The following is a 25,442-nucleotide window of genomic DNA, read 5'->3' as shown; positions in this document are numbered from 1 at the left end:
GACTCTTGATACTCCAACAGCAAAACAGTGGTAATTCCCTACCACACGAGGGTGTGGGAAAAGATAAATAATTAATGTATGTGTAATGATCAGATACTACGGTACTGAGTACTACATAGAAAAACCCATAAATAAAATATAATTAGATAAATAAAATCTAGATATAGAATTTAAAATATTATTAAACAGCAAGTGGAGCAAGCTTATGATGTTGCCCTGGTCTAGACAGCTTTATGTGTTTTCTATTTGTACAACTGTATTTTATTCACATTTAGTTCACCTACAACTATGGTGGCTCGAAATGTGGGGAACTGGATAACAAATACAGCATGAAGTGAAAGGATTCATGCAACAGGAGCTAAAGATGCATATCTGGTCAAAAAACACTTTTTAATTAAATGCCCAACTACTGAATCTCATAACAGAGTAGATAAAATCAAAGTATTTTACACAGGAAAACTTAAAAGGGACTGAAAGTCACATTACTCAGATGTTTGTAACTTAGGCCTTGGCTACACTGGCGCTGTACAGCGCTGCAACTTGCTGCGCTCAGGGGTGTGAACACCCCCCCCCCCCCCCGAGCGCAGCGAGTACAGCGCTGTACAGCGCCAGTGTAATCAGAGCCTGCAGCGCTGCATGCTCGCTCACAGCGCTGCAAGCTATTCCCCTCGGAGAGGTGGAGTACATACAGCACTGCGAGAGAGCTCTCATAGCGCTGGCGGCGCGACTACACTCGTGCTTCACAGCACTGCCACGGCAGCACTGCAAGTCCCGAGTGTAGCCAAGGCCTTACAAGGTTGAATCTTGAACCAGTGCAAAAAAGGAAAAAGAAACAAGGCAGTTGGAGACTACAAGAACAATCAATTATAGGATCTTGTTTCTCAAAAAATACCAGGGTTGGAAACAATTGCTTTATAGCACTGAGGAGAACACACACTGTGGTAAACACAACTTTCCAGTATTATATATGATTGATCTATAATTCTAGTACAGTGGTGGGCAAACTTTTTGGCCCGAGGCCACATCTGGGTGGGGAAAATTGCATGCAGGGCCAAGAATGTAGAGCTGTGGCAGGGGGCTAGGGTGCGGGAGGGAGAGCGGGGTGTGGGACGGGGTGTGGTGTGCAGGAAGGGGCTCAGGGCAAGGGGTTGAGGCAGAGGAGAGGTGCGGAATGTACGAGGGGGCTCAGGGAAGGGAGTTGGGGTGCACAAGGGGTGCGGCTGGGATGCAGGCAGGGGGCTCAGGGCAGGAAGTTGGGTGCAGGGTGAATGAGGGGTTCGGGCTCGGGGCTGGCGCTGCTTACCTTGAGCGGTTCTGGAGTGGCAGCAGTGTGCACCAGGGCCAGGGAAGGCTCCCTGCCTGTGTGCCCTGACCACACGCTGCTCCCGGAAGCAGCCGGCACCACGTCCCTGCAGCCCCTGTGGGAGGGGGGGCAGAGGGCTCTGTGCGTCGCCCTCGCCTGCAGACACCGCCTCCTGCAGCTCCCATTGCCCGCGGTTCCCCATTCCTGGCCAATGGGAGCTGCGGGGGGCGGTGCCTGCAGGCGACGGCAGCGCGGAGCACTCTCCCCTACCCCCCCCAGGGGCCGCAGGGATGTGATGCTGGCTGCTTCCAGGAGAGGGGGTGGCAAGCCCTAGTTTGCCCACCCCTGCTCTAGTAGTTTGAATTATCAGCTGCTAACGATCACTTTGGATGTGAAATGGGGGGGTGATGGGAAATGACTGAGAACAGAATGACATTACTGTGAAGTCTCACATCCTGCAAGGGCTAGAAATACAGTAACTCCTCGCTCCTCCTAGTTACGTTCCTGAAAAATGCAACTTTAAGCAAAATGATGTTAAGCTAATCCAATTTCCCCATAAGAATTAATGTAAATGGGGGAGGGGGGGGTTAGGTTCCAGGGAAATTTTTTTCACAGTATAAGTTTTAAACAAACAATTTAATACTGTATACAGCAATGATGATTGTGAAGCTTGATTAAGGTGGTGAAGTCAGAAGGTGGAAGACAGTGGGATATTTCCCAGGGAATGTCTTACTGCTAAATGATGAACTAGAACTCAGCTGACCCCTCAAGGGTTAACACATTGTTGTTAATGTAGCCTCACACTCTACAAGGCAGCACAAATGGAGGGAGGGGAGACAGCATGGCAGACAGAGATAGAGAGACACATGCTGTGTGAGAGAGAGATGTGCATTGCCCCTTTAAGTACGTTGATCCCAATCGAAGTACATTGACTTTTTAAGTTGAGACAGCAGCTGCTGCCAGCAAGCTCCCTCTGTCCTGAGCCCTGTCGTGTCTCTCCTCCTCCCACCCCCGCTCTATGGAGATGGGGTAAGTGGGGGGCAGGAGCAGGGAGGAGGGGGACACCCTGACATTAGCCCCCCTCTTCCCTCCCCAAACCCCCCGCCCTCCGCACAGCAAACAGGAGGCTCCCGGTCCACTTAACTACAGTGATTAGAGGTCAATCTAAATTTTAAGTGTAGACCAACCAGGCATAAGATAAACACAGTGAACAGTGCACAGAATTTATTTTCAAAAACCCACAAAACAAAACCCACTATGTTGCATACACAATTTCCCCTAGGGAGAGATGACAAAGAATGAAGCACGTGTGACAGATTTTCTCACAGTTTAAAGCACAACTGGCACTATAGGTACTACGGTGATGACAGCAGTATAAAAATCTGTGTAGATGAGAATGTGTGTAAACTAAAGGAAAAAGACCTACCTAGGACCTCTTGGTCCTTCGAAGTATGTGCCTCTGGGTGGGTCTGGAAGCAATCCACCTGATCTCACTGGTTTATCTTGAACGTTGGAGGTTGGGGGTACATAGGTTGAAGATACTGTAGAAGAAGTTTTCAGTTCTCCAGATGCTGGTTCAGATGAAACAGAAACAAATGGCACCGCTTGCTTACCCAGATGAACTTGAGAGTTTCCTTGGTCTGAAGAGTCAGCAGATGTAGTTATATCAGAATGACAAGGTAAAGTTGCAGATGAACCAGGTATTTTAAATACAAAAGAATCAGGGATAGGAAGCAGAGCTGGCCTGGTTGTCTTAGTGGACTGGAAAACCTGAAGACTGGATGTTGGGGGTTCAGATGAGTTAGACAACTGAGGATCAGAAGACAGAGGTGGGGGAACCTGCGGAGGGGCAGTTGAAGGCAAAGATGGAGGCAAAACAGGCACGCCTCCTTGAGAGGTTGGAGAGCATGGAACAAAAGGAGGTGGCAATGCAACATTCCCAGTGTATTGATTCTTCATGTTTTGAAGCGAGTTCACTTTCTCCTGCAGATGGGACTGAGTAGCTTTCATCTGTCCCTGCCATGTTTTCCACTGTTTCTCATACTCCTGGAGCTGATCTTTGTGAGGATAGGTCAGAAGTTGATCCTGCCATCCTTGGAATTCACGCTCCCATTCTTTGTGAAGTTGTTGAAACTGTTTCTGCTGCGCCTCATAATGCTGCAGCTGCATATCCACTGACATTGTCTGCAAGAAAAATAGACACAAACCCCTGAAGAACACAGCTTCCAGAATGCAATGCTCTGTATCTATCCGCAGCCTGGCCACAATGCAGGTCTGTCGTCGCCATGCCTCCAGTAGCTGGAATCTACTAGGCCTTGTCCCAGGCAACTACCCTGGATTGGGCAGTGACCCGCAGGCTCGGTAATTGCAGTGGGAGCAGGATTGCTGGGCATGGATCCCGGGGAGGGGAGTGCAATTCGGTTTGTGCTTAAAGGCTAGGGGAGCAGGTGAGGGTCTTGTAGCCCTCGGGGATGTCTCTATACAGTTGTTAATAAACTGACAAAGCTCTGGCTGGGCTGTTTTAGTTGGGGATTGGTCCTGCTTTGAGCAGGGGGTTGGACTAGATGACCTCCTGAGGTCCCTTCCAACCCTGATATTCTATTATTCTAAATGCTGCAGAATACATTTTAAGTTCCTTCTGAAGCCACATACTTGAATATCACCCTCTGTCCCAAGCAGAAGCTTGAGAGAAGAGTTACCTAGAAACAGAAGCAAACATATCCTGTCTAGTACAGACATATCCTGTCTGGTATATCTCTAACCTATACATTTTAGTGATAGATAAGGGCAAACACTTCCATACAAAAAGCCCACATCACTCAAGGTGGGGGGAGGGCGGAGTGGGGAGAGTATAATTAGCAACAGATTACTTCTGCACACAACCAAACTATTTGGGGCTATTAGTAGAATATCCTCCCTCCCTACTGAATCACAAATCAATCCACAAATATTCTAATATATGTAGCAAGCAGCCTTGTTTCCCAAACTCTTCAATTTGTTTCTCCAAGCACACAGCAATTCATTTTAAATGCACTTTCCTTCACATTCGAGAGCACCACCTGGACCACTAAACCAGGTATACCTTGAATAAACTGCAGTAGTGCTCCAAGTTTGGGCTTATAGAACTTGTTTATCTACAAGACAAACTAAGAGAACAATCTCTCATTAAGCTTGTAATAAAAGTTAGTGACCCTACAACAGTCACTAACTATTCAATATATTTTATCTGTACCCACATCTATATCTGAACTGCTGTGGCCAAACTGCAAATCTCCTTTACCCTGCCTTGTAAAATCATGAAAATGTACTACCTAGGAACCATGATGATTATTTTACCGGTCTCCTTCACCAAGCTTTCCTTGGGGCTACTGGCTCCAATATACTTTTCCTTTATCTAATGACTTTCAGATCCTTGAGTGCTAGGAGTGGCAAATACCCACACAATACATATTATTCATGCAGAGTCACACTATTGCAACATAAAATGAAAAAGTATTAAAACAGTATATTTTGTATAAAATATGAATCAACAAGGGTTCACTAAGAGCTGTGCAAGAAAAAATGTGATGGCCTAATTATCATCTTTTATCTCTTCCCTTTCAATGTTGTCATAACCAGTCAAAGAGTATAGGAATGCTAGATCAATGGTCCATTCAATTCAATGTAGCCAGCTCTGAATCAGTTTGGGTCAAACCAGTTGCCCCTCTAGCCCTATATTTTGTCTCTGAGAATGAGCAATGATATATTATTAGCATTGTGGTAATGACCAGAGAATCCAATTAGGATTGGGACTCCATGATTGTAACTGTTGTAAAAAACAAACAAAAATCTCACTCACTCACACTCACACAAAGAGATAGAGTGGTCCACTGGATAGAGCACTGGACTGGGAATTAGGAGACCAGGATTCTGTTCCCAGCTCTCCCACAAACCTGCTATGTGACCTTGAGTGAGTTACTTTACCTCTCAGTGCCTGTTTCGCTTCTTACTCTTTGTCTGGTCTGTCTTGTCTATCTAGAATGTAAATTCTTTCAAACAGAGAGTAACTCTCACTATGTGTACGTACCACTCCTAGCACAATGGGGGTTCAATCTTAGTTGGAGTCTCTAAGTCAGACGTGGGCAAACTACGGCCCGCGGGCCACATCCGGCCCGCAAGACCGTCCTGCCAAGCCCCTGAGCTCCAGGCCCCTGTTGTCCCTCCTCCCCCGCAGCCACACCACTGCACGGGCCGCACACTGGCCTGTCACTCCCCTGGGCAGCATGGGGAGCTCAGCTGGCTCTGCTGCTGTTAAGGGGATTGGGGGGGTTGGGTAAGGGTACGGGGGAACCTGGGGGGCATTCAGGGAGGAGGGGGTGGTTAGATGGAATGGAGGTTCTGGGGGGGCAGTCAGAGGATGGGGAACAGGGAGGGTTGGGAGTGGGAGTCCCAGGGGGCCTGTCGGGGGGCGGAGATGTGGATAGGGGTCGGGGGGGCAATCAGGGGACAGGGAGCAGAGGGCAGTTGGATAGGGGGTGGGAGTCCTGGGGGGGCTGTCAGGAGGCGGGGGTGTGGATGGGGCGGAGCAGTCAGGGGACAGGGAGAAGGGAGGTTGGATAGGGAGTGGGGGTCCTGGGAGGGGGCGGTCAGGGGACAAGTAGCAAGGGGGGTTGGATGGGTTGGGAGTTCTGAGGGGGGCAGTCAGGGGGCGGGAAGTGGGAGGGGGCGGGGGCCAGGCTGTTTGGGGAGGCACAGCCTTCCCTACCCAGCCCTCCATACAGTTGCACAACCCCGATGTGGCCCTCGGGCCAAAAAGTTTGCCCACCCCTGCTCTAAGTGCTACTATAATAATTTGGAGTTTTTTAAGGGCAAATACCACCCCTCTCACAAAGAAAATGGGAAAGCATAGGCTCTCCCCTAACCCCCAACAATCCCATGATCTACTTAATTACCCAACACCATCCTACTGACCCCAGCTAGCAATAATCTTATTCTCTGAAACATGAAGATTTACAACAATTAGTTTTATCTGAATTTGCAATTCTTACAGATGTCTAATCTATTTTTAATCTTACTAATCTATTTATATCAATAATATCCTTAGGCAGTGAGTTCCACTATTAGTTATACTTTAACTAAATATTTCATTTATTTTGGCTTTTACATTGTCTTTTTGAATATCCTCTTTTCCTTGTATTGGAGGACAGAGTAAATAATGGCACTCAACCAGCTCTTTCCTGTCACTTTAAGTAACCTTTTCTTTTCTAAACTAAGCTGTCCTACTGTAAAATTTTCAGACACCTAAGTCCCATTTTCAAAAGTAACAGGCTCTTAGGAACCTAAATTACTCCTTAGATGATTTTGAGAACTGTATCCCATGTCAATAAATAGTCTTTTAATTAGTCCTCATATGAAAACTGCTCCCATCAACATCTCTAAATATTCTTGTTACTCTTCAATTGAGACTGGCAAGTAACTTCTCAGGGAAGGGGGAGCTAAGTCTTTGCCCATGAACAAAGATTAAAGAGAGAGCAAGGCAAACAAGTCAGCCAGAAGAAATTATTATACTACATACTTCTTATCAGACCATGAGTGTTACATCATGCAAGAGGTATACCAAATCCCAGTTCCTCAATGACTAACCTGTGGGGGGGGTGGCTGTTGTATGATCTGTTGGTACTTCTGTAGGATCTGTTGCAGTTGGGCATGCTTCTGCATTATTCTCTGATACTGAAAGCCAACTCGATGGTGTGGATGTTGCTGCCACTGAGCTGCTGCCACCTGCAACTGCTGCAACCTCAAATCTTCCTCAGAGTCCTCAGGAGGTTCAATATTCAGCTAAAGATAAATATAATTATTATGACTAAGGGAAAGCTCATTCAAGCACAACACCTAAACAAGCACAACCAAATTCATACAAGTTTCATGGCAGTTAATAATTCTGTGATCCTGCATTTTGGTGTTCTGATTTTCGGTGACACTATCAGAATAAATGATTTTGTTTATCTTCTTCAATAAAGGGAATAGTTCAAGGCAAAAATCAGATGTGAGAATTTGCCTGCATATTCTAAGTAAAAACTATCACCAAGCACATGGGCAAAGTTTTGGGCAAAACTTCTTGGTTATTAGGCACAGACTATGACCCCATTCTTTAACAAAGGAATCATTATCTTCCAAGGTCTGGAGTGGAAGGCAAGATCACCACTTTCCTTTCCAGCACACAACAGGATGCATCTCAGCTAAAAATTGGAATGATTAAATCAAAATCCAAACCATTCCAAAATTCCGGTGTGTTTGGATTTAGTATTCTGGTTCAGGCCTGAGCTATTAAGTTCAGATGCATGTCTGGATACAAACTTCCACAAAGTCTTGAGGATAGAGGCACTACATTGAATGTGGGGTACTAGCTCAGGCATATCTCTAATCCTGACTGCAAGATTTATACAAGCAGCTGCAAAAGGAAAAGGCACGAATACCTTCCAATTCAGCAAATCATACAGCGGGACAGAGGTAAAAAATCTTGAACACTAACAAGGAAAAGTCATTCAGGAATTTCAGGTTAAGGAAATAGGGAGCACGGGATTAGCTAATTGGAACTACAGTAATTCATTCATTTCCTTATCCTATTTTCTTTAAAATAATTCACCTTTGCTGAGATATGTCATCTGACCTACTGGCATCAGAGACAAATACGGTTCAGAATCTCTGAACACTATTCACTTCAGCATGGCAGGGAGCATGGATCCCAACAGCAGAAGTCTTTCAAATCTGTAGTAGGAGGACTCTACAAGCCCAATCTGACCATGCAAAGGGACCCTACTCATCACCTAACAAAACTGAGACAGCAGCTTGTCCCTGAAAAATATTTTACTAGTTCCAAACGTGCCAGACCAGGGAGATGTGTACCCAGACCTGTCTTTTCCAGCTGTAAAGTCTATTAATTGGGAGGCAATATGGGCTAGTGAATAGATCACTGGACTTGGATTCAAGAGATTTGGGATCTATTGGACTCAAAAGGTTTGGGGTCTATTGGACTCAAGAGATCTGCGCCTGGCCTGCTGGGTGATCCCAGGTACCTCACTTGCCTTCTGTACTTCAATTTCCCCATATGTAAAATGGAGATAATGATACTGACCTTCTTTGCAAAGTGCTTTGAAATCTACTGGTGAAAAGCACTATATAAAGTCTAGGTATTATTATTCAGACCCAGGCAGGAGGAAAACATTTTTTTTTTAGGAATGAATGTCCCATATGGAATAGCATCTCTGCATAGCCTACCTTAGGTTCAGTAGATGAGACAGGAGGGTCCTCTTTTTTGGAAGCTGGTATTAGGGGCTCGTTAAGTGAAGGCGGTTCAGACTGCTGATTAGGAGCAGTCACTTTCCCTTCTTCTTGCTGTATTCTCTGCTCAGGTGCATCCTTCACTACTCCTGGACCTTTCGGTTGCTGCTGTCCCTGTGCATGTGCTTTTGCCCTCTGCTGCAGACTTAGCAAGTGTTGCTGGTACCAATACTGCTGCTGTTCCTATAAAATACAAAAAGGTTGCAAGAATTACAGTAGCAACCAGGTTTAATAGACAAAAACAGATAAAGATGACCTGCCAAGATAATCACCAAAATCTGGCAGAGAAAACAGTCTCCAGAGAAGTGTTTATGCCTGTTTCATAGTGATAACTAACTTCTCTACCATCATTACAGAGAAGCAATAGAGGTCAAAACCCCTTATCAGGATTCAGGCACCACTGTCCTAGGTGGTGTTATACAGACATGAAGGAAGATGCAATTCCTATCCCAAAGAGCTTAAAACCGAGGAAGGCAAAAAAACAGAAAGGAGAGAAAGGTGTTCAACATATGAGCTAAGGGATTGGGGTGAATGGATTTGTTAATTCCATTTCATTATTTTATTAACAACTTGTTATATGTATTTATTATGGAGCTCAGATGAGGTGGGATAATGGGAAAGTTGGATGAGGAGAATTAGTAGGAGCCATGGAACAGGGAAAAGGAAAGGGGGCAGAAGGACACTGAAGGAAGAAATGCACAGAGGAAAGAAAGGGGAGGGACAAATGGAGAGCGGGAAGAGTGAGGATGGCAGCAGAGAAACTGTGAGGGAGAGATGTGGAAGGAGACTGGGGAAAACAACCAGTCAGACAGAAAACAATACCCTAAATTCAGATTATAAAAAGCTGTCTTCTAACCTCACTGGCATCTGGGAACTGCAAGGTAACCAGATGAGGACGGCAAAAATAAGACAAGGCCAGGTATGGAGATGGTCAAACTCCTAGCATTAAGTCCTCAACTTTAAATATGTTCAAAGTACAGGTGCTTTATAGCTGAAAGGCCTGTCCTTTGGAACATGGTTCCACAAGGTCTGATGGCATATTCTGACATTTAGACCTTCTTTGAAGGGGAAAATGCTGAAGATTTTCCTCTGAATTTTCCAAGATCTTCACTTTCTCCATGTGTGTCATATAGACAAATGGATATATATTATCCATTATAAATCCCCTTTTCTAGGTTTTTTAACCAAGTAGCATACATCTCCTCCAGGTTGAAATAATGACAAAGGAATAGCTCAGCCCTCAAATATTTTTATACATTTTCAAAATAGTAGGTAGCTCAATAATTGTACTTCATCAGGATTTTCACTGCCCAGCCCCAAATATCAAGGATAAAGTTGGAAGAAACTTCCTACTGATTATGGTTCTATAATCTGCACACACACTAAAAACTCAATGAAATTCTGGGAGCTCAGATTTAAAATAAGATACAAAAGGAACTAAATTCTAACTTTATAAATTCAGAATACTGAATGTTTACTAAAAACGTATACTGAAGTCCCATTCATCAAGAGAATTTATACAGCTTTTGTAAGAACTCTAGCAAACTACAGGGGACAGAGGTTGGTATTTTAGAGCCATAAAGTGAGGATATGGAAAAGCTTATCCTAAAGCTCATGGAATGGTGCGGCCTATGAAAGCGCAAGCTCAATTAGCAATTTCCCCTCTTCTGACTGTCCCACATGTTTCATACCCTTCCAGTTCATCTTTTCTATCCACACACTGTGAAGAAGAGCCACTTCTGAAAACAGTAGAGAAGCCAACAGGAATGACCGTTTATTTTTAAATGCAGGTATAAATTCAGCATTGGTGAATGATGCTCGATGAGATTCCTTAAGACTAAAGTTTCCAATTCATCTTCAAAATAGGTATAAAATAAGCATGTGCAATGCAAACTTCTTCCACCCACATACCTTATGCCTGAACTAGAAGGACCTATTTCTAGTAGTGAGGTATGAAACGGACCAATTTAAAGAGCAGATCTATGCAGAAAATCACTTCTATAAAATGACATTTTGGGGACGATGTCTATGATAGGAGATGGTATCATTCTAGATCCTGCCATTGACCTCTGCCAATATCCTTCATAATCAGGATTCAGATCAGAATATGACATAGAGACGCTCTCATGGCTATGGGTGGAGGACAAACATCCATACTTACAGCATGGGATCTCTCAGCAGCCTTCAACTCCATGTTGCATTAGGAGTTGCTTTTGCATTCAAGACCTAGCAGAGGCATGCAGAACAGCATTAAGCTGGATTTAATCATTCCCTTCAAAGAGATGTCACATAAAGTGATTTCATACAATAGTGATGGCTATGACATAGATAAATAAAAGAAGATAGTCACGACAGACAACTGCTCTTCTGCCCCGAAAACCTAGTCACTTGTGAACGCATCCTATCTCCTTTCCTTCTCAATATATAGATTAATCTGTAGGAGAGGTCATGATACCACATAGGCTACAATACCACCAATATAATGACACCCAGCTGTAAAGCTCCTTCACAGCACATGAAGCCAGAACCACTTTATGTCCCAGCATCTGACTGAGGGCTTGTCTACACTACCGCGTGTGGTTGATCTAAGATATGCAACTTCAGCTACGTGAATAGCGTAGCTGAAGTCGATGTACTTAGATCTACTTACCGCAGTGTCTTCACTGCGGTAAGTCGACAGCTGACGCTCTCCCGTCGACTCCGCTTGCGCTTCTCATTCTGGTGGAGTATCAGAGTCGACAGGAGAGTGCACAGCAGACGATTTATTGCGTCTGTACTAGACGCAATAAATCAACCTCCGCTGGATTGATCGCTGCCGCTGATCTAGCGGGTAGTGTAGACAAGCCCTGAGAGAAGTGAATGGACAAAAAAAAGAGATGTCTAAAGCTCAGACTGAGCAAAACAGAGGAGATACTGGTGAAGGATGCATTTCAAAGAGATGGTGGGAACTTTAGTCCTCATCTTTAACTGAGGGCTTCTACTCTCCCAGTGTCAAGGTGGTGACTATTCTTGGAGTCCTACTGCAATCACTGTTACTCCTATACACAAGGAATGCAACAATATCAAGGAGCTTCTTCTTCCATCTTTGACTAACCAATGGTTTATACCAGTGATACTGAGCCTCAAGTCGTTCATGAGCCAAATTACCTATCAAAAGAGTACCCAAAAGAGCTACAGTAGTGTGAATTCATTGTTTCATTTACTATAGTGCTATTCATATTTAAAGAGTATGACAGAGAAAATATTAGTTTATATACAATTATATATTATTTTCACAGCAAAGTTCACAGTGCAAATTGATAACTTAATTTGGTTAATGACATAGTAAAAGCATCCCTGATTGGTTAATTATTAACTCACACAGTGTTTTAATATCACATGCTGCAAAGAGCCCCAGGAGACACATTCGAGAGCTGCAATCTGAGTATCACTGGTTTATACCTGTTCCTCTCAGGGGAGGATCTCACCACAGTGAAATAGATATCATCCCCTTCTGGTTAGGGTAAATTACCACAACACAACTTCTACCAAATGCCCAACTGTGAAGGTCACACAGAAGCGCCACCTGGTATAACATACGGCAGCCTCAGTCTAACTCAAACAAGGAAAACCAAAGAAGTGCATCATGTCAACATACCATTTGTTCCACTGACTCTCCATTTAGTTCTGTATCCATTTCAAGAACCTAGTCCTTTTTAAAACTTTTAATGGCCCACCAGGACAGCAAGACTCTATGCAAGCAGTGTGATTGCCAGAGTCCAGGATGAAAAACTTGGGGGTCTTGGTAACTACAAAATAGCAGGATGAATCTGAGTCTTTAGTGCACAATGCAAGACCAATCTTTTTATGCTGCAATTCCTTTCCCAGAATGGTAAAAAAAAAAAAAAAAAAAAAAAGCCTGGTGATTCTCGTGGAAGAAGACAACAACAGAGATGATAAGCAAGGAAGAGGAAAACAATACAGCAGTCCAGAACACAGGGCTATGAAGCTTAGGTATCCTTCATGGGAAAACATACATAATCTTTGCTTAATTTTGCACAGAATATGCACCCAGATACCAAAGTGAATGGTATATGATAAATAAATTTGGTAGATACTTCACTTATTAAAGCTATGTCTACACTAGAGAGCTTACAGTGCAGGGTGACCAGATGTCCCAATTTTATAGGGACAGTCCCGATTTTGGGGTCTTTTTCTTATATAGGCTCTTATTACCCCCCCATCCTCCCCATCCCAATTTTTCACACTTGCTTTCTGGTCACCCTATTATAGTGGCACAGCTGTACCGATGCAGTTGCGCCACTGTAAGCTCTCTCGTGTAGCCACTCTATGCTGACAGGAGAGAGCTCTCCTGTCGTCATAATGAAACCACCCCCAACGAGCGGTGGTAGCTATGTCAGTGGGAGAAGCTCTCCCGCCGACTTATGTTGGTGTAACTTATGTTGCTCGGAGGGGTGGTTTTTTCACATCCCTGAACGACATAAGTTATACCAACATAAGTGGTAGTGTAGACATTGCCTAAGTCAAGGGTTGTCAAACTTGGGTTCGGGACCCCTCAGGAGGTCACGAGGTTATTACATGGGGGAGGGGGGATCACGAGCTGATAACCTCCACCCCAAACCCCGCTTTGCCTCCAGCATTTATAATGGTTTTAAATATATAAAAAAGTGTTTTTAATTTATAAGGGGGGGTGGGGTCAAACTAAGGCTTTTTATATGAAAGGGATCACTAGTATAAAAGTTTGAGAACCACTGGCCTAAGTGTTTCTGAAAAGATACACCTTGCCATAAGGAGACACAGGAACCTTATTTTTATTGTGCTAGGCTGTGCTGCAAAATGTGTCACATGGCATGGGACTAAACCACAATCACACACAGAGATCTGTCAATGTTACACAGTGGAAGAAAAATTATATAACAAGGAATTACAAATGACAAATTGCAATATGTTGCATAATCTACTTAATATATGGGGGAGGGGGAGAAGCAGCACTCTGTTTGGCTATTGATACTGTTACTACAGGAGATAATCAGAAAATTATCTTCTGCCTAGACTAGATTGTCATTAAATAAAAAAGAGAAAGATTTCATAACTCTTCTTCCGCACAACAGTAGAAGTTATAATATTTCAATGTTCAATCTTTACAACCCTTTAGTTACCACTTTCTTTTTAAATTAACATTTAATTTTGTACTGTATCAAATTCAGCAAACTACAATAATGCAAAGTTAGGGCAAAAAGTCAGAAAATGCAAAAGGTAGTGGTGTTTATTCAGTCACAACTCTGCTCCTCTATGTATGCACTGCAATAATCCATTAATTATGACTGTTATTTTATATGTATGTATGGTTGTCAACATAATTATTGTATTGTATTATTTTAAAAATAGTATAGCATAATGAAATTACAGACTATCATAACAGACAGCAACAAAGCAAGGTGGGAGGGTGTTAACATTTAATATTCAACCTCCTAAAATCCAGCACTTTTGAGTGCTCAGTTATTCAACAAAAAACTGAATCTACATCTAATTTACTATTTTACTTTGAGGGGAGGGAGCTTAAAGAAAAATGAACACAAGGGGAGTCCCCAATTCTATAGAAGTAAAAAAACAGCTAGTGCCTATCAATACCATTATAAAAGTGCCCATCTACAGACATAAGTATTTTTAACAGTAAAAAGTATATTTTTCACCCTCACCAAACTCAAAAACTTTTGAAAAGACTTTCCTCAAGTGCTTCATAAAAGTTCACCTTTAAAAAGAGATCAAGCATGAACACGTTTAGGCTAAAGTCTGTCTATTTTTGAAAGCTGTACGCATAAGGCATCTAGGGTCTGTAACGGAAATACTTTTGTAATCTTAACTATTGCAAGTATGGCCAATTTGCACTGTTCTATCATTTGTGTTGATAAACAACTGAATATTACTGTAAGAGAAAAATCAAAACAAGAAACTATGCAAAACAAAACTAGGTGGCAATCCTACAATGTACCAACAGACTGCTGCACTGGTATGGAGGGCCCAATGAAGTCAATAGGGTTCCGTGCAGTTCATCTGCACAACATACTTTGCAAGATCGGGGCCTTAAAAGTCTGAAAAATCCACCCGGGGGATAAAGTTCAGTCAAGGCTGAAACTTTATTCTTTACACATCCCATTGTGCTTGGGAACTGTTGGCTCCTGAAAACCAAGTACTACAGGATGTACATTCAACGGGAGTTTATGGAATTTTAGTCTTATCTGTACCATTTCTGGCTTTTATGAGCTGAAGCCAAATATTCTGTTTTATTTAAATGTGATTCATTTATTGTTTCTCTATTTTATCTGTCTTTAGTTGAGCATCTTTACAACTCACACTACATCGGTAAATGATCAGTTCCCATCACTACCTTTTCTAACCCGGAGCCACACTCGGCAGCAAAGCACAGGTTGGACACTTTGTTCTTACCTGCGGGGTCATAGTGGAGGGGTCTGGTTGTGGGGTGCTGTGCTGGTCAGAACTGTCACTGGTGTCCTTAGCAGCACTCTGCACTGCCTCTTGCTGAGCAGGAGTGGAAGGGGGCAAGGATGACTGGGATGTAGTAAAGTGAGATTTAGACTGAGAAAGGGAAGGTGTCAAACTAGACTGGGTTGGTTGGGAAAGGGATGATTGGGAAGGGGACAAATAAGATTGAGAATGTGTCTGATAGGATTGGGAGGAGGCTAAATAAGATTGAGGGGCAGTTGATGGAGGGGGCTCCAAATAGGATGGTGGCGGTGGCTGGGAGAGCTGAGAATGGGACAAATAAGACTGGGGCGGAGGGGACTGGGAAGGGGGTGGCTGGGCCGGGGGAATATAGGGTTCAGACTGAGCTGGAGGGACATAGGCCTGTGAAGGGGGTGGATAGGCCTGCTCAGGCGGTGGGGGCGACTGTGGCGGAGAGGACAGCTCCATGTCCATGGGCACTGGGGAAGAAGGCAGGTGCTCCCAGTCGCTGTGGGGCTGAGACGGCTGGAGGGTCTCATGCTCTCGAGGCAGGGGGGGCGCCGGGGGCTTGCAGACCTGGGGGTCCCGGGGTGGGGGCGGCGGAGGCGGCTCGCGGTGCTTGAACTGCTTCTGGTAGCTGCGGACGGGGGGCGGCACTGGCGGCGGCCAGTCGGTGAAGGAGCCGGGGAGAGGCGGAGGGGGCAGACCCGGGGGCGGCGGCCCGGGCGGGGGACCCCCCAGAAGTACCGACTGCATCTGTTTCTGGTGCATTTGCTGCAGCTGCTGCAGCTGGGCCAGGTGCTGCTCCTGCAGGCTCAGGAAGCCCGAGGCACCGGGCGCGGGGGCCACGCCGGGGCCCGGGGGCGGGTAGTTCGGCGGCGGGACGGAGGGGGGCATCACGGGCGGGGGTACGGGCAGCGGCGGGGGCGGTATCGAGGTGGGGGGCGGCGGGTAGTGCCCCGCCGCCCCGTACAGCCCCCAGGCCGGGTACATGGCGGGGCCGGGTCTGAGGCGGCGGCCGGAGCGGAGATCGGCGCTTCCACAGGCCGCGGTGAGAGGCGACAGCAGCGGCGCGTGCGACGCACAGTGCCTGCGTAGTGAAGCTCGTTGGACCTCCGAGACAGAAGAGTGGCATACTGGAAGCTAGAGTGCCCCCAGCCAGGACCATAGAGAGGGGCTCGCTGAAGTTAGAGCGCCACCCACCGATCAGCCCGGGCTATAGCGTGGCCGGGCACTGGCGGAACAGCACGGACAATAGAGAGGTGAACTAACTGGGCCTAGAGCGTCGCTGAAACCCTGGTCTCTTCTTCCCTCCTGTCGGCTTGGACAAAAGAGAGTGGCAAAGAGGAGCTAGAGCGCCGCTCAGAGGAACGCGATCGGCCTCCATCTTGTTGGGGGAGGAACAACAGATTGGAGGCCTCCGCCTTGGCGCCTTCTGGGTCCTTTCGCGGCCAAGGTTTTCACCCTTTCTCACAGCTGCTCCCTCCCATGCGGGGGTTGCGGGGGCTGGCTTCCCTCGGTGTGCCCGCCTGCCCCTTGCGTTCATCACTGCCGTCGGGGCGCCCTAAGCCTTCCCTGGGAGACGGGTCTCCAGTCTGGTGAAGCTCAGTGTCAGGGAGGTCTGCCTTCAATAGGGTGACCAGATGTCCCGATTTTTGGGTCTTTTTCTTATATGGGATCCTATTACCCCCCACCCCCGTCCCAATTTTTCACATTTGCTGTCTGGTCACCCTAGCCTTCAATTGCCTCCCCTCACCTCCAGCCACAGGGTGGAGGCCTGCGGGACTGCATGCCCTGGCCACACACAAGTTCAGTCACAAGCTGGCATCAAATTAGGGTCCCAAAAACACAGTCTTGTCTCCATAAACTGAGAGATGCTCTGCTAGCCCTAGCAATAATGACCAGCAAGCGTCATCTCTGGCAGGGCAAGCTGAGAACCATAGACAAAGCCTTGAACCCTTAATTCCATTACTATGGGGACAGCATTCAGATTATAGTGCTTGTGTCTTCTTAGCAGCCACCAACTGTTAGCTTGAGTTTCACAGCTGTTTAGCAACCACAACTCCACTGCCTGAAGGCTTGGCTTCACTGAAAATTAACTTGAATTATAACTCGAGTGTTGTTGGTGTTGGGGTTACTAGGCCTGCCTGAACCAAAGTTCTTCCATGTTTAAACTCTGTCCTTCCATGTTTAACTCTAATCGACCTCAACAACCAAGGACAGGAATTGGAATGTGTAAACAGCCAGTTAGCAATTACGACCTTGCTCATACCAGGTACCAAACGATAGTGATGAGGTTTGCATGTTTCTAGCTGGGGAAGGGGTAATAAACTAAGGGTAAACAGAACCAAATAACTGTTTAGAAGAGTGTTACTAATAAGCTAGATTTATAGCCCTAGAATGATTTAATTGCTTAAATGTATAAACATGCCTTCGGTAGAGAGGGGAGGGGGAGTAGAAGGAGGGTGCTAGGGAGGGGGCGCGGGGGGGCTTAGTTGTAAAATGTATAAAGAAAAGAGAAACTGTTTTTGCTGGTGTGCTTGATTTGAGACTTGCCTGTCTCCTTGCACCACTTTGAGATCTCAAATAAACTTTGATTGTTTCTCCACCCTGGTATGTTTATTGACGCGAAGCACTCCGGGCAACGAACCCCACTGTTGCTGTCCTCAGGCCCCTGTGCCGGCAACATTGGGACACCATTTTAGATTTGAGGGAGGGGGTAACTTTACCCCTGATTCACGGGGCTACTTGGGCACATGAAAACTATTTTTATTTTTTTGCAGATAATAACTTACAAATTATTATCTGACAGGAGCATTGTATCTAATTCCGATTTAAAGAAAGAAAATTAAATAAATATTAGACCTACTCAACTCTAATACTAATATGTTCTGACATCTTGTGTCAAGTCACTTAAGGGACACTGGTTAGGTTTAAAATTTTAATATATATTCTTACTTTGTTACTAACTCTTGAATACAACAATTAAAACAATTGTAGAAAAATCCAGATTACTTTCTATCACTCTTTGGCAGTTCACCAAGCTTGGAAAAGATCATTTAATTTTTGGAAACATCCTACTAGGGCAAGGCCCTGCCTGGGTTCTAGGGGTTTTACCCCACTACAAATAATAAACTTGAAACTGACCTTAAACAGGAGTGAAACTGATACTTTCAAGTCACTCACAATATTGCCAACCACAAATGTTCACAAATCATGAATCAGACTCACCAAAAATCATGAGATTATGTACGAATAATAGATTTGGTGTTCTTTTTATTTGCCTTCTGCTTTTTGAGTCTTTTGGGTGCACCCGGGTCATATTTTGAAGCTTTCTCCACAGCCACAAGGGCTAGAAACTTTATTTTTCTTTAAGAATGATGGCTGAAATCACCACATATCCACTTGACTCCAGGAGCTGGGGCTTTAAGGGAAATAATTATCATGAGACTCATAACAAAATCATGAGAGTTGGCAACAGTGCTTTCACTTTTGTTTGAAGGCTAGTTACTTTCCAGAAAGCTCTTAAACACAACACTACAGTGATTTAGTTGCAGTTCTCACAGGAGAATATTTAAAACGAAGCCCCAAGAAAATTTCATATTTTAAAGTTGAGGAAAAAAATGAGACTTGCGAGGTATATCAGGGCCACTGCAGGCAGGAAAGGAAAGGAAAATAAATAGGCACAGGTGCTCTGGGCAGCTCTTCCTCTTGAAAGAAAGTCCAATCTTCTAATCCTTAATCAAGTAAAACTTCTATTGCCATCAGCGCCTCCACTCATAGATATGCATATTTAAACATCTGAGCCATCTTTTCCAGGGCTACATATCTTATACGCATTGGCTCAGAGACTACATTTTCTGGGATATTCTGAACAGTTCTGAGCACATAATGGTGCCCAGTGAATAATACAAATCATGACAATAATCATTGACTTTATGGACTCTGTAGATTCAATTTTGTTCTTTGTTCTGGAATTGGCCTGGGTACAGCTGAAACCCTAAGAATTTGAGGCATAAACACATTTGATACTCGTACGACACTTTCTCATTCCTTCCTTTTTTCAAACTCAGAACAAAAAATGACAAAATAAAATGGTTTTCAGTTAAAATGTAAAATTGCACAGCAGGCATTATTCTACAACTCAGCCTGGGGCAGAACCTGCCATCCCTTGGAGGTTAAGCAATCACCTCTCATCTGACTCTCATTGTCTCTTTTTCTTCATCCTTCCTGACCTCTCTGCTGTCAACCAGGATCCTTCCCAATTGCCTGGGACTAGACAAAACTATATGATCTTCAGAATTTTGACCGAGTTTGGTCTAAGTTGGGTCTAAGTAATCACTGCAGGGTTTTACCTTAATGCAGCAAAAAATAGAAACCTAGGATTTCACTAAAACAACAAGGAGTCCGGTGGCACCTTAAAGACTAACAGATTTATTTGGGTATAAGCTTTCATGGGTAAAAAACCTCACTTCTTCAGATGTATGGAGTGAAAATTACAGTTACGGGCAAAAATATATATACTGGCACATGAAGAGAAGGGAGTTACCTTACAAGTGGAGAACCAGTGTTGACAAGGCCAGTTTCAGTCAGAGTGGATGTGGTCCACTCCCAATAGTTGATGAAGAGGTGTCAATACCAAGAGAGGGAAAATTGCTTTTGAAGTGAGCCAGCAGCTCCCAGTCCCTATTCAAGCCCAAATTAATGTTGTTAAGTCTGCAAATGAATTGTAGTTCTGTAGTTTCTCTTTGAAGTCTGTTTTTGAAGTTTTTTTGTTGAAGGATGGCTACTTTTAAATCTATTATTGAATGTCCAGGGAGATTGAAGTGTTCTCCTACTGGCTTTTGTATGTTATCATTCCTGATGTCTGATTTGTGTCCATTTATTGTTTTACGTAGAGACTGTCCGGTTTGGCCAGTGTACATTGCAGAGGGGCATTGCTGGCACATGATGGCATATATCACATTAGTAGATGTGCAGGTGAATGAGCCCCTGATGGTGTGGCTGATGTGTTTGAGTCCTATGATGGTGTCACTAGAGTAGATATGGGGACAGAGAAGGCAATGGGGTTTGTTACAGGAATTGGTTCCTGGGTTAGTGTTTCTGTGGTGTGGTGTGTAGTTGCTGGAGAGTATTTGCTTCAGGTTGTGTGGCTGGCCTGCTTCCCAAGGTCTGTGACAGTGAGGGATCATTTTCCAGGATAGGTTGTAGATTGATGATGATGTGCTGGAGAGATTTTAGCTGGGGGCTGTACGTGATGGCCAATGGTGTTCTGTTATTTTCCTTGTTGGGCCTGTCTTGTAGTGGATGACTTCTGGGTCCCATCTCACTCTGTCAATCTGTTTCCTCACTTCCCCAGGTGGGTATTGTAGTTTTAAGAATGCTTGATAAAGATCTTATAGGTGTTTGTCTCTGTCTGAGGGAGTGGAGCAAATACGGTTGTATTTTAGGGCTTGGCTGTAGACAGTGGATCATATGATGTGTCCTGGATGGAAGCTGGAGACATGTAGGTAAGTATAGCAGTCAGTAGGTTTCCAGTATAGGGTGGTGTTTATGTGACCATCACTTATTTGTGCTGTAGTGTCCAGGAAGTGGATCTCTTGTGTGGACTGGTCCAGGCTGAGATTGATGGTGGGGTGGAAATCGTTGAAATCCAGATGGAATTCTTCAAGGGGTTCCTTCCTGTGGGTCCCTATGATGAAGATGTCATCAATGTAGCGCAAGTAGAGGAGGGATGCTAAGGGACAAGAGCTGAGGAAGTGTTGTTCTAAGTCAGCCATAAAAATGTTGGTATACTGTGGGGCCATGCGGGTACTCATAGCCAGTGATGAGCTGCCAAAATTGTAACAACCGGTTCCCTATACAAAGTTCTGATTTAAGGGATGTGCCACAGTATGTATTTTTTGTACCTTTCTCCATTAGAAGTGGCAATGCATTGAGTCATTGGGAGCCACACTTAACAATAAAAAATACGTCCGTATTTTCCCGGGAGGAATTTTTAAAATTTTAAAATTTAAAAATTTCTCCCAGACGGTGATTTAAGAACCAAAAAGCCTGACATGTCCGGGAAAATTTGGATGTATGTTAACCCTACCTAAAGTTCTTTTTTAAAAAGATGGGCCTGAACTAGAAATGAGCTCCGTTTCACATGTGTGGGTCTCCGCCACTCCCGGGGGGGGTGCACATGTGTGGGTCCCAGCTGCTCCCTGCCCCCCTCATTGAAGCAGGTGTGCAGGGTTACTGCCCTGGGAACTGCAGGGCACCAGTGGACGTGGGGCCAGCTGCAGACGGGCGTGGGGCAGGGCTAGCTGGAGGCAGGAGGTACGGGGGTGGCTGGAGATGGGGCTGTGGGGCTGGGTGAAGGCAGGGCAGGGGCTGACTCAAGCTTCTGAAAACCAGGAAATTAAGATTTAAGATACACGCCCCTGCAACCTTACCTCTGGCCCATCCCTGGAGCTGGCACCTCATATCACAGTCACAGCTCTCCCAAGCTGCTCTAAGGGCACATCTTCACTACCAACATTAGAGCACTGCCATGGCAGCGCTTTAACATGGCTTGTGTAGTCGCAGCATAGCACTAGGAGAGCTCTCTCCCAGCGGTATAAAAAACCCACCTCCACAAGGGGAATAGCTCCCAGCACTGGTGCACTGTCTACATTGGCACTTTACAGCACTGAAATTTGCAGCGCTCAGGGGTGTGTTTTTTCACACCCCTGAGCGAGAAAGTTGCAGCGCTGTAAAGTGCCAGTATAGACAAGCCCTAACTAAAGGCATGGCTACACTTGCGAGTTAGAGCGCATTAAAGCAGCCCCAGGTGCCCTAACTCCTGACGTGTCCACACTGGCAGGGCACGTAGAGTGCTCGGACTCTGCGGCTGGAGCGCTCCTGGTAATCCACCTCTACGAGAAGCATAACACTTGCTGCGCCCTGGCTGGAGCGCTGCGGCGCCAGTGTGGATACCCTGGTCTATTAATGCGCTCTGATCGGCCTCCAGAAGTGTCCCACAATGCCTGTTCTAGCCACTCTGGTCATCACTTTGAACTCTACTGCCCTGCCCTCAGGTGACAAATCCGTCAGACCCGTCCTTTAAATTCTCTGGGAATTTTGAAATTCCCCTTCCTGTTTGCTCAGCAAGGCGTGGAGTGCTTGGGGAAGAACAAACAGCAGAGGAGGTACCCGGTAAGTGGCTTTTATTTTGGGAAGGAAGTTGTTCGGTGCAGGTTCTTGGGGCGAGGAGGGTTAGGGCTGCATGCGTGCCTAGATGCGGAATAGGGCGTTGATGTGCTCTCTCACATTGCAGTAATTGGCCTCAGTGATCTCTTCAAAGGTCTCATGCAGAAGCTGGGCAATTCATTTGCACAGGTTCCTTGGCAGAACTACTGTGCACCTTGTCCCAGTAAGGCTAACATGTCCGCACCAATGTATCATGACAGGCGGGGGGACCATTGCTGCACATAGGCAAGCTGCATATGGGCCAGGGTGGAAGCCGCATTGTAGTAGAAGACCCTCCCTTGCTTCCCAGGTCATCCTCAGCAGCGCGATATCTTCCAGGACGAACTCATCCTGTAGAAAATGTGGGGATAGCGTTCAATATAGGGGCCCCCTGCAGCTGTTGGCTCTCCCCAAGGCACAGAACCCCAGAGGACAGTACGGCCGTGAAACAATCAGTCCCCCTTGCCCCTGTGCTTGCTTACCATTTTGGGGCTCCTGTGGGTTATGTGCGCTTGCTTTGGGATGAACAATTTCTGCTATTGTGTACACTGTACTTGTCTTTAAATATGGCTGAATCATTGCTCTATCTAGTGTGAACAATGCTGCCTCTGTTAAGTGTTGCATTTTGGCTTTACAAATGCAACCTTGAGATCCCAGCCGTCCTTGTTATCAATGGCCGAAAGACTCCAAAGAATCAGGAAGCGTCTGCGAAGAAGCAAAGAGGACATGCTGCATGAAGTCATGCAACAGTCCCTTAATGAAAATCAAAAAGTGCACGAGTGGTGGGAGAGTGAAAGGTGGCAGAGTGAAAGGAGGGTCCGCCAGCAGAATTCGGATCGCTGGCACCAAAGCACGGAGTGGCTGCTAAACATCATGGAGCGCCAAGCGGACTCGATACAGGAGCTTGTAGCAATGCAGGTGGACCACTTCCATGCTTGCCCCCCCTCCCCCGCAGCCCTTGTCCCAAAACTCTTTCCCTTGTGCCCCTATGTCACTGCCAATGCACTTTCCCCAACATCCAGGTTCTTAATGCCACCAGCTGCCTCCAACACCTGTAGCTTCACCACCCAGCCCTGCAAACTACGACCCTTACCCTCTGCACTCAACCCCCATCACCATGCATTTTAGCCAGCCTGAAGTGCAGCACTCATTGCATGGCACTCCAGACAGGAAGGCTCAGCATGATAACAGGACATACGCAAATCTGTGATTGTCCCATTCCCCACCCCCTTCCCTCGTCCCACACAGCATAGATGTGTCATGCTCTTTCTGTTTCCCAAGCAGTTGTGTTTCTTTTCAATAAAATAATTTTTTGGCTTTGAAAACATTCTTTATTATTGCATTAAGTAAAAGATACCGTAGCCCAGGAAAGCAACGGGCACTGAAAGTCACTGCATCATATGTAGCAAACACAGATTCCTACTAACATTGGAACCACTGTGTAGATAAATCTCTGATAATGTTCATGACTTTACATTGTGCCTCTTCATATAACCTTGTAGTGGGTCTACCCATGTGACACCTCTGTTTGATGAGCCTTGGTATGTAGAAACTTTGCATTGCCCTTGGTATAATGTTATAGCCCCTAAGGATAGAATAAGATAGAAGAAAAATGTCTTTTTGCTAGCAGTAGAACAAGCTCTCCACCCCCCCCCCCTAATCAATTGCCCTGTTGAATGAATGAGGTGTGGATAAGCAAGGCATGGAAGGCAGCACCTCCAGACAGCCTCAACCCTTGGAGAGGGGCTGGGAGCCAGACCCAAGGACAATAAAACATGTCAAGTGGGCTCATTAGAGACAAGCAGACATACTGACGGCCTCGGGGGTTAGAAGCAAGCACCTTCTTTTGGAAACAACCTCTTTGCAGCATTGGGACAACACCCAGAAGAAAGCAGCACAAAGGATCAATGGACACAGACACAGATTTTGAATCTGGTTCAGATTTGCACGAAAGGGAAGCTACTATAAATGTGAGGTGTCTTGCAGAGGACCCCGGGTCTCGTCTTGTCAACATGGGAGCATTGATCTGGATCCACAGAAGCCTGGCTCCACCCCTCCCCCATCTAACTCACTTGGCCAGTGAAGTTGATGGGAGCAACTAATTGGAAACAACAACAAGACGAAGTGTGTTTGTGTGTATGTATGTGAGTGCATGAGTGTAATATAAATCATATGCATATGATAGTGTTAATGAATACAGGTATTACTAATAAATGTAGCATTTTGCCTTATTCCCCCTGAAAAGATCCTGTGCAGTACTTTAAGTACAACTGCACTTCACTACCGTGCAGGGCACCAAACATTACTAGTGGCTTTCAGCCTCTGTCATAACTATAAAGGGAAGGGTAACAGCTGTCCTATGTACAGTACTATAAAATCCCTCCTGGCCAGAGACTCCAAAATCCTTTTCCCTGTAAAGGGTTAAGAAGCTCAGGTAACCTGGCTGGCATCTGACTCAAAGGACCAATAAGGGGACAAGATACTTTCAAATCTTGGGGGGGGGGGGGGGGTTTAAAGGCTTTTGTTTGTGCTCTTTGTTTGGGAGTTCGTTCGCTCTTGGGACTGAGAGGGACCAGACATCAATCCAGGTTCTCCCCATCTTTCTAAACAAGTCTCATATTTCAAACTTGTAAGTAAAAAGCCAGGCAAGGCGTCTTAGTTTTACTTTGTTTTTCTCAACTTGTAAATGTACCTTTTACTAGAGTGTTTATCTTTGTTTGCTGTACTTTGAACCTAAAACTAGAGGGGAGTCCTCTGAGCTCTTTAAGTTTGATTACCCTGTAAAGTTATTTTCCATACTGATTTTACAGAGATGATTTTTACATTTTTCTTTAATTAAAAGCCTTCTTTTTAAGAACCTGATTGATTTTTCCTTGTTTTTAGAGCCAAGGGGTTTGGATCTGTATTCACCAGGGAATTGGTGAAAGGTTTCTCAAGGCTACCCAGGGAAGGGAATTAGTTTTTGAGAATGGTGGCAGCGGACCAGAACTAAGCTGGTAGTTAAGCTTAGAAGTCTTCATGCAGGCCCCCCACACTTGTACTCTAAAGTTCAAAGTGGGGATACAGCCTTGACATGGTGGCATAGCGGTGGGATTAATTTTAAACCCAAAAGCCAGTAAGATTTTTTTTTCCTTCTAGCTGC

At 45.3% G+C, this 25,442-nt stretch overlaps 2 protein-coding genes across 6 annotated transcripts in view; both read right to left on the bottom strand.

The window, feature by feature from the left end:
* The window catches only part of YLPM1 (YLP motif containing 1), a 94,354-nt gene extending 78,131 nt beyond the window's left edge, over positions 1–16,223 (bottom strand). For 3 of the 4 annotated variants that reach the window (XR_010600704.1, XM_042858527.2, XM_042858529.2), the window contains exons 1-4: positions 15,071–16,223; positions 8,561–8,806; positions 6,926–7,120; positions 2,730–3,487 (exon numbers count right to left, since the gene is read on the bottom strand). Coding sequence is in view for 3 of the 4 variants with exons in the window: in XM_042858527.2 (XP_042714461.2) it covers positions 2,730–3,487; positions 6,926–7,120; positions 8,561–8,806; positions 15,071–16,081 (2,210 nt within the window). In the remaining variant the exon portion in view is untranslated. The remainder of the gene's footprint in view (positions 1–2,729; positions 3,488–6,925; positions 7,121–8,560; positions 8,807–15,070) is intronic. The other variant, XM_042858526.2, reaches the window with a different exon arrangement.
* BBOF1 (basal body orientation factor 1) overlaps positions 1–25,442 on the bottom strand; it is a 1,057,902-nt gene that overhangs the window by 362,611 nt on the left and 669,849 nt on the right. The window lies entirely within an intron of this gene.

This window comes from Chrysemys picta, chromosome 4 (assembly GCF_011386835.1).
Source record: "Chrysemys picta bellii isolate R12L10 chromosome 4, ASM1138683v2, whole genome shotgun sequence".
Classification (NCBI taxonomy): domain Eukaryota; kingdom Metazoa; phylum Chordata; order Testudines; family Emydidae; genus Chrysemys; species Chrysemys picta.
Note: the sequence above shows the minus strand (reverse complement) of the source record. Positions and strands in the feature narration are given on the sequence as shown.